The sequence below is a fragment of the Amphiura filiformis genome, unplaced genomic scaffold, assembly GCF_039555335.1.
Source record: "Amphiura filiformis unplaced genomic scaffold, Afil_fr2py scaffold_71, whole genome shotgun sequence".
Classification (NCBI taxonomy): Eukaryota; Metazoa; Echinodermata; class Ophiuroidea; order Amphilepidida; family Amphiuridae; genus Amphiura; species Amphiura filiformis.
In genome coordinates this window covers 222,042-231,073 of record NW_027305535.1, presented here as the reverse complement: position 1 = coordinate 231,073, position 9,032 = coordinate 222,042, and the positions used below count along the sequence as shown (strand labels likewise).

At 35.6% G+C, this 9,032-nt stretch overlaps 1 protein-coding gene across 1 annotated transcript; it reads right to left on the bottom strand.

Annotated features, from left to right (window-relative positions):
- Positions 1-316: 316 nt before the first annotated feature.
- On the bottom strand, positions 317-8,637 carry LOC140144668 (uncharacterized). The gene is made up of 2 exons (XM_072166476.1): positions 8,303-8,637; positions 317-2,282 (listed from the first exon to the last, which is right to left on the bottom strand). The coding sequence occupies exon 2, from the start codon at positions 2,274-2,276 to the stop codon at positions 360-362; it is 1,917 nt and encodes a 638-aa protein (XP_072022577.1). The 5' UTR covers positions 2,277-2,282; positions 8,303-8,637; the 3' UTR covers positions 317-359.
- Positions 8,638-9,032: the final 395 nt, after the last annotated feature.

Here is a 9,032-nt window from a genome sequence, read left to right as displayed (position 1 = left end):
AAACCCGCCATAAGTCGCACTCATTCATTTCGAGATACGGCGAGTCAAAGTTGGGAAAGGGGTGAAAAACCTTCCAGATTTTGTTTTTCAGTTTTTATTATTTTTTGATTCCTTATGTTTACTTTAACCTACCATTGAAAACAAAATATTCTTTTACGTCTAAAGCACCCAAATTTTTCCGAGCCAAAACCAGGTCCTTAACATGTCATTTTACAACTTTAAAGCCATTTTTCATGCATTTGCTTTTTCTCTATGTGTCGCTTCCCCCATTCCTGTTGAAAGACCATAGAATGAGGACCACATGTCCCAGACCTATATTAAATGATGACATCAAAAACTCAATTTTCAAAATTAGTGACTTATGTCTGGTTTTGTTGGAGCAGGTCACAATTACCATCCCTAGTGTAGCTTTTCATGTCCATCAATTGTACTCTTGGTACAACAGAATTTTGCATTGTAGCAATGTCTTGTGTAGGCTTATCATGTGTTTGCTCATGGCGTTTCTTTGATTTCAAACTATTAAACGACTTTGAGCAAAAATTACACATAATCTGTTTTTCTCCTGTATGTAACATTTCATGTTCTTTCAATCCACTAGATTGCGTAAATATTTTCTCGTAGTAACTACACTTATAATTTCTTTTACTACTGTGAAGTTCTTCATGGGACTTGAATCTATCTCGTCTGTTAAATGCCTTAGAACAGTAGCTACATTTGAATGGTTTTTCTCCTGTGTGGATCATCTCATGGCGAGTTTTCTGCTCAAAAAACTTGAAAGCCATATCACAATACTGACATTTGTGAGTCTTAGTCAAATGTGTCTTTTCATGCTGCTTTAGAAGACTCATATTTGGCCATATCTTGGCACAGAAGCTGCATTGATGAGATTTTTCATGCACTTGTAATTCATCGGAATATGCAAATGATTTGCTGCAATGTTTACAATGATGAATCCGTAACGAATCCCGTTCATGCTTCCTTTCGTGTTGCTTGCAGTTGCATTTGAAATGGAATTGTTTGGGGCAATACTGACACGTGTACAGCATTACTCCTGTATGTGTTGATTCATGTTCTTTCAAGCTTCTCAAACTCGGATAAGATTGGCAGCAATATTTGCATTTGTGACGCTTTTCTTCACCCGTGTGCGTCTGCTCATGAGCCTGCACATAAGACCGAAGAGCGAAAGCTCTGTTACAGTATTTACAACGAAATCGTTTCTCTCCAGTATGAGTCAGTTCATGTGCTTTCATAGTATCTTGTCTAATAAAAGCCCGATCACATTCACTGAAAGAACAACGATATGGTTTCTCTCCTGTGTGTTTTAACTCATGTCGTTTCATATGAGCTTTGAGTTTAAAAGTTTGATCGCAATGGCTGCATTTATGAGGGCGTACATCAGTGTGTGTCATTTTATGGTCATTGAGCGTTCCCGACTGCCTGAAGGTCTTGTTACACACATCACATTTGAATGGCTTGTCATTTGTGTGGATTAACACATGCTTTTTCAATGTGGTCAACTTTAGGAAAGATTTCTGACAAAATTTGCAGTCAAACTGTTTGTCACCAGTGTGGGTTAGTTCATGTTGTCTCTTCCCTTCGTCCCGTGCAAATGTTTTGTCGCAGTAGCTACACTTAAATGGTTTCTCACCAGTATGAACCCTTTCATGTGTTATCAATCCACATGGCTGCCTGAACTTCTTATCACAAAACTTACATTGCAGAGGTTTTTCTGCAGTATGTAGTCTTTCGTGAATTTTTCTATGACATTTTGCTCGAAAGTGCTTCTCACAATAGCTACATTTGTATGGTTTATATCCAGTATGAGTCCATTCATGTTCCCTCCTGGCTGCGACTGTGATGTATGATTTATTGCAGTAGCTACATGGATAAAGTCTCTCACCGGTATGGGTCATTTCATGTGTTTTTTTCCGACTCAAAAACGTGAATGGTTTATCACAGAAATCGCATTTAAGCTTTGTGCATTTACCTTTTGCACTCTTATGGAATTTCATCTTGACCGGTAGCTTTCCAGGTACCTGTTTACGCTTGCGATTTTGTGGTGGTGCTTTTCGGTTGCTGTCGTTGCCACTTTTCTGTCTTTTCAGTTGAGAACATCCAGCCTTAGGTTTAAGATGAGGATTGGTATACCAGTATGGTTTTATGCGTAATTCATGATGGCGTATATGAGATATAAAACGAGATGCGCTTCCTGCGTTGAAGCCACAATATTTGCATACTCTATGGATGCGTCTGGTTTGAATTATTTGTCTCTCCATAGTCACCTGAAAAGATGTGAAGATCACATTTAAAATTCAAATAATCCAATGGAGACTTATTATAATTTGATAATGAGATTCTAACTCTCTTCACGCGGGTGTCGACTGCAGACGACATGTTTCAAAAAAAGTTTAAAAATTCAAAATTTCAGAAATGTAAATTTTCATGACCATATTTGGAATCAGCATGAAAAATGCATTAAAATGAGTACAAACAAGCCTACTATTGGTTCATTAGTTCTTTTAAGATAGCTCTTGATATTTTGAGAAAATATTTCAAAACTTTTTCTGTTGAAGCGCATGGCTAGCACGCAGAGCATTAAAGGTCAATTAATGTTCACATTTATTTGATTGAGCTGGAAATAAGTACCACAGAAAAGTCTCTGCCCTCATCCTTTTTGTTTTTCGAAATGATTCTATTTTTTGGTGTTTTGCATCATTGCTTGTTGTTTCATTACCCGGGGGGTCACTCCCATTGTGGCCTGTACATCATCCGCGATAATGAAAACGCGTAAAAAGGGTAGTTTTTTCGTGGGTAGGCACGATACGCGCGTAACACGTTAATAAGGGTGTTAAAAACATGAAATATTGGAAAAAAGGGTAGCAAAATTGCAGTTGCTAATACGCGGACATGAAATTTAGGGTATGAAATTTGAATAAAATCCCTGTTTAGGGTGTGAAAACACCTGTTTAGGGTATTGTTTTAGCCAAGGATTTAAAAATCCTTGTTTTGGGTGCAATTCAAAAGTTGATTATCGCGGATGGTGTACAGGCCACAATGGGAGTGACCCCCCGGGTTTCATTAATAGTATTAATTGTAAGAATTATTTAAAATGCATGGTTATCACATTCAATGATAAATATGCTATTTATCCCCTACAATAAATTAGTTAGACAATGGGACATTTTTTGGATCTCCATCTTCATTATACCAGATACTAACAATGTACCCGCAACAGAAGTTTGACATTGAAAATAAGCATACTCAGTAAAGATATTTAACACTACATATCTCAGAAAACAGTACAATATAGCAAAATCGAGGAAAAGAGGGGTCAGCATTTTTTACTCATATTTTGAAGTTTCATTTGGTTCCCTAAAGTATTCATGAAAATGGTGATGAAAAATTCTCATATGCCCCCTGAGCAAGATACCAGACCCCCCTAAAACCGCCCTAAAATATGCTTCTGTTAACCCCTGACAAATTTGAAAATATTGAATTTTGCACACATTTCAGATGACATATTTGAACACAATGGTTTATCACTTTATTTTTTCTGTCATGTAATATTATATATTTTCACAATATAAAAATGCGCAGCAAGCTTTAAAATTTTTTTGGAATGTTCCATTTTCAGCATGAGGGGTGAGACTATATTCTTGTATTTTTAAAATGTTGAAAATGCCTTATTTTCCCCCAATCTTTGAGGGAAAAAATAAAAACCTTCATATCTTTTTTTATTTTTTATTATTTTGTCATATATTACCCCACTATTGATGTTTACAAAAATGCATTCTAAATCATGGAGACTTCTTTAGTATTTTACTTACATGGCCATCAATTTAGGGCACTTTTAACAATTAGTCAAATGAGGCATTTGTGTAAAATACACTTCTACTTCCATATCACTGCATATAGTGATGACTTCAATTCAAAACTGCAACATTTTGTTTATCTCTCTATATCACATGACTCCGGTGACACAAACATGTGATATTAGCAAGGGTTAGTCCATTATTTCAAAGGGGTGTTTGTAGAAAACTGGGGTATCAAGGTTTTTTGCTATATTCCATTGTGTAAAATGGCTGAGCAGATAATAGCTGTACGGTCTGCTATTAAAATGCTCATAATCTCTACAGTATGATGCTAATTAAGGGGGGGTACTACACCCCTGGCCAATTTTATGCCTTTTTTGCATTTTTCTCAAAAATTATAGCACATTGGTGGCAAGTAAGATATGTATATTATAGGGGCAAGGAATACAACTACTGTACTGAAAATTCAGCAACTTAAAGCAAGTAGTTATTGATTTATTGATCAAATATTGGTTTTCCCTCATTTTTGACTGTAACCCCACAACTGTAGTCTATACTGAAATAAAGTTTACAGTGCAGTGGTTGTAGTCCTTGCCCCTATAATATACATATCTTACTTGCCACCAATGCGCTATAAAATGCAAAAATAGACACAAATTTGGGCAGTGGTGTAGTACCCCCTTCACTTGGTCAAACTTGACAAATATGGTTATAACAATAAGCAACGAAAGACTTTAAAAAATGACTTTTATGTCACTGAGGTGTTTGTAGAAAACTTAATTATCATGGTTTTCGCCATATTTTACTGTTTCGTATGGTTAACATTGAAGGGATAATACATAAACGATCTACCAAAATGCTGACCAAAGTTCAATCAAAACACGATCTGGAAGTTGCAAGAACTCCATAAGCCACAATGCTTATATTAGTATGCGGAGTTACATTCCACACTAAGAAATGCCAACTTCTTTGCATTACCAATTGCCGCAAGCCATGAAGTTCTTATACGGTATTCCATCCGTGACGAAGGTTAAAGATGATTCTAAAAATAGGCATCAAAAAGCTCAAAAATGTCTTTTGATGTCCAGTATTCTATGTCCAAATCTCAACTATAAATTGCTACATAGATTTACCCTACTACATTCACACTGACTTGTATCTATGGTGAGTGGATAATCGCTCACTAGCATTTTACTTTGGGCAAGCTGTGGCGAGCGAGAATGATCACTCGCCTCAAACAAAATTTACCATTTGCACCATGTGACTGTGACTAGGTATTATGACTGATTTGGAATTCATCCCAAATATTTCCGTCGTGTAAATTTTCTCCATTTTAGTTTCTAGGATGACACCCATCTATAAAAATGGAATAACTCAGATGTCAAAATACATTTAATTGTCATATTAGTATTATAAAGGGGACACAAACAATGGTGGCACCAGTTTTAGGGGGAGGCAACTGGGGAAAGAGTTCTGACTGGGGGCATTTGTTGAGGATAACACCCCCCGTGGGGCCCCACTGAAAACAAATCGTATTTTAATTACAAATACATATTAAAGATTAAAAGTCCATATCTTAAGAACATCTGCATTTTAGCATTTCAAAAAAGTAGTCCACTTCTGGCATGTGTATCTTGTAAACTAAAATATACTCCATGACTTGTATTTCTTTATTTAATTAGTCTGGAATTAAGGGCTCGGATAGCGGCGTTTCACATATTTTGTATGTGACCTGAGAGCATATCAGACATATCGAATTCTGAATACGAGGAATGTCCTTCCGATATCATTTTGATTTTTGATATAATACAAATTTGAGTAAACTTTATAAATCTAACGATATGTACTTAAAGTGTAGCCCTATGTAGCTGGGATGAAAAGCCGACGATCAATTGACTTTTCATATAGATATTAAAGATACATATTTTCCCAAAAAGACCTAAATGTTTTTGGTGTATGTGCTCTCAAGTCCCACAAAGAAATATGTGAACATGTCGCTATCCGAGCCCTTAAACTAGTTTACCTGTGAAATTAAAAAATACAAATATATGAAGGTTTTTATTTTTGCATCACAATATGGGTAACAAATCACATTATTCACTTTTTCTCAAAAAGTGAAAAGTAGGAAAAAAGCCCTCCCTGAAATGGAACAAACCAATCAAATTTTTTACTTTTTCTCTTATATTCCTAAAGAGTAATTTAACTTAACACATGCAGATTATATTTTTTGATTGAGAAGGGTTTTCTATATCTTTGTTCATCGTGAAAATACCAATTTTCTACATTTGTTGATGTTATTGGACCATCATAAGCTAACTTTCTTGAGTGACACCTCTGTATTATAATGGATTAACCCACACATCAAAATACCTTTGATTGTCATATTAGACAATATAAAGGAGAAACAAATTATTTTTTATTAAAACCAAAATCAAGACTTCAAATAATCAATTAAATTCAATATATTTACAACATCTGCATTATATAGCATTAGGAAAACGTAGTCCACTTTTGGGGCTTGTATCCGATAAACTGAAATACTCTCCATGATTTTTATTTTTTGATTTAATTAGTCTGGAATAAAATTAGTTTACCTGTGAAAATAAAAGAAATTAAAAGCTATGAAGGTTTTTATTTTTTGCGTCAAAAAGTGGGTAAAAAAAGCATTTTTCACTTTTTTTCTTTCAAAAAGTGAAAAATAGGAAAACACCCCTTCTAAAAATGGAACAAACCAATTAGATTTTTTACGTTTTCTTTCATATCTGTTAAGGGTAATATATCAACTTAATACCTACAGAGTATATTTTTTTATTGTGAATGGTTTTCTATATCTTTGATCATCGTTAAAATACTCATTTTCTAGCTTTTTAGATGTCATTGGCAAACTTCAAATGTTCTAGAGTGATACCTCTGTATTATAATGGAATAGCCCAGGCTTCAAAATGACTTTGATTGTCATCTTAGACATTATAAAGGAGAAACAATTTCTTTTTATTAAAAATACATAATCAAAACTTCAAAAAACCAATTTAACTCAATATCTTTACAACATCTGCATTCTAGAATATGGAAAAAGTAGTCCACTTCCGGGGCTTCTATCTCATAAACTAAAATAGTCTCCATGATTTTTATTTCTTTATTTAGTAAGTCTTGCATGAAACTAGTTTACATGTGAAAATAAAAAAAATTAAAAGGTATGAAGGTTTTTATTTTTTGCGTCAAAAAGTGGGTAAAAAACACATTTTTCACTTTTCTCAAAAAGTGAAAAATAGGAAAACACCCCTCCTAAAAAATGGAACAACTCAATTAGATTTTTTACTTTTTCTTTCGTATCGGTTAAGATTAATATGTCAACTTAATACCTACAGAGTATATTTTTGATTGTGAATGGTTAGCTATATATTTGATCATCTTGAAAATACCCATTTTCTAGCTTTTTTGTTGTTGGAAAGGGGGCGACAGGGGGTCATTTAGGGGGGTCTTGTATCTCGTACCAGAGGGGTCGTGAGATTTTTTTAATGTCACTAGTGTGCATAACTTGGGACACTTGCTCAACCATCAAAGCATGAAAGAAATCTGCCTACCCTCGTTTTCCTCGGTCTGTCTGCTTCTATCAGATATTCCGTGTTAATACAAGAGTCAAAATATTTTCATTTCAGAAAACAAATTGGGGTTGGAAATGTGTCTATGTCTATGATAAAGGCTTTGTGTTTCTATATACTTTAACCAATCAATCGGAACAAAGAATATATTAATGAAGGATATAAAACAAATATTTACTGCTCTAAATTCGGGATCGGGTGGAATCTATTGGTCCCCGAGGTGAACTGGAGACTGTGTGCCTACTATTTTCCCGAGACCACCAGGTCTCGGGTAAATAGTACTTAGTAGGCTCACTGTCTCCAGTGCACCAAGACGCCAGGCTGAGGGAAAATATAAATAATCTTACGGTCTCCAGTTCACCGAGGTGGGGACCAATAGAGTCCACCAGTTCCCGCATTTAGAGCAGAAAATATTTAGCTATATATCGTCGGCCGTATCACATATACTGACGTATTTGCAAAATACGCATTTCAAGAAAATCGAACTTGAAAATCATGATCGGAGAAAAGGAATAGAACCAAATGGCGAACAATTACATACTTTTACAAGGCAAAAAGGAGCTTTTCTAGGCATTGTTGACATGGTGCCTTCGCCAAAGAAAGTTTCCTACTATAAATACCTAACTTTTGAGATGGTTTGCATGTTAAATGGTGCAAAATTAACAATAAGGCGCCCGGTTATACCTCGATCTGCATTCAGCAAGTCATCATCACGACACTTGTAAACAAGCCGTGCTCGAGACAGATGACGTCAGACGCGATAAATTCTTTTTATCTCTGTCTTTAATTATAGATGTGACAAGTAATTTAGAAGGATCGGGAGATGATATGATTTTATTGAGTGTCCAGAACAAAATGGGTGACGAGACAATAATATTTTCACCTTACCTTTGAAAAGATGCCGCCTCTGTTTTAATCTTGTAACATACACCTGTATCCTGTGCTCCTGGATTCACCAGTGTACTATTCCCCAAACAAGTTGCTTCTCATAATTGTTGGCGAATGAACAGATCTAGTTAACCAGTTCAAAATACAAATTGCACCCAATGTATTTTGACTATGTGATGTATCAGGTAGCAGAAAATAGTGATGCTGCATGCATCTCTTGTACTCTTAAGAAGCCAATCAATCAGGTTACAGTTGCCAGAATTATTCAGCCCAAATATTTGATGGACGAACCCAGATGGCTTTCACTTATCATGATCATTATTTATACACTAATCCGATGATGCCAAGTGATGGTCAGAATTCATTCAGCCATACTGGTCCATCAGTACCAAACTGGTGTTGCAACTGCCCAATTGGGTGGAAAAGTGCTACTTCAAAGTCAATCAATACTGTATTGCATTGTAAACTTTCAACATCCTTTTGTCACAGGGGTGATATAGATCACAGTTTAAAATTCCTGCTTCATTTCACACTTCAGGTGGGATTGCCCTCTTCAATGGCTGCCATTGAGGTGTAGGCAGGGTTATAGCTAGACCAAGTTGAGTGCCAGTTAAGTTTACTATCAAATTAGAGTGCTGGCTCGCGGCATACTCCTTTTAGCGAACATGAGGGATCAGGGAATTCTTGCTATTCACAATAAGGGCGCCGCCAAAGGTTTGCGATGTAATCG

What these genes read in the sequence shown, in the direction of transcription:
- LOC140144668 (XM_072166476.1), bottom strand. Translation starts at nt 2,276, where the DNA reads ATGGAGAGACAAATAATTCAAACCAGACGCATCCATAGAGTATGCAAA.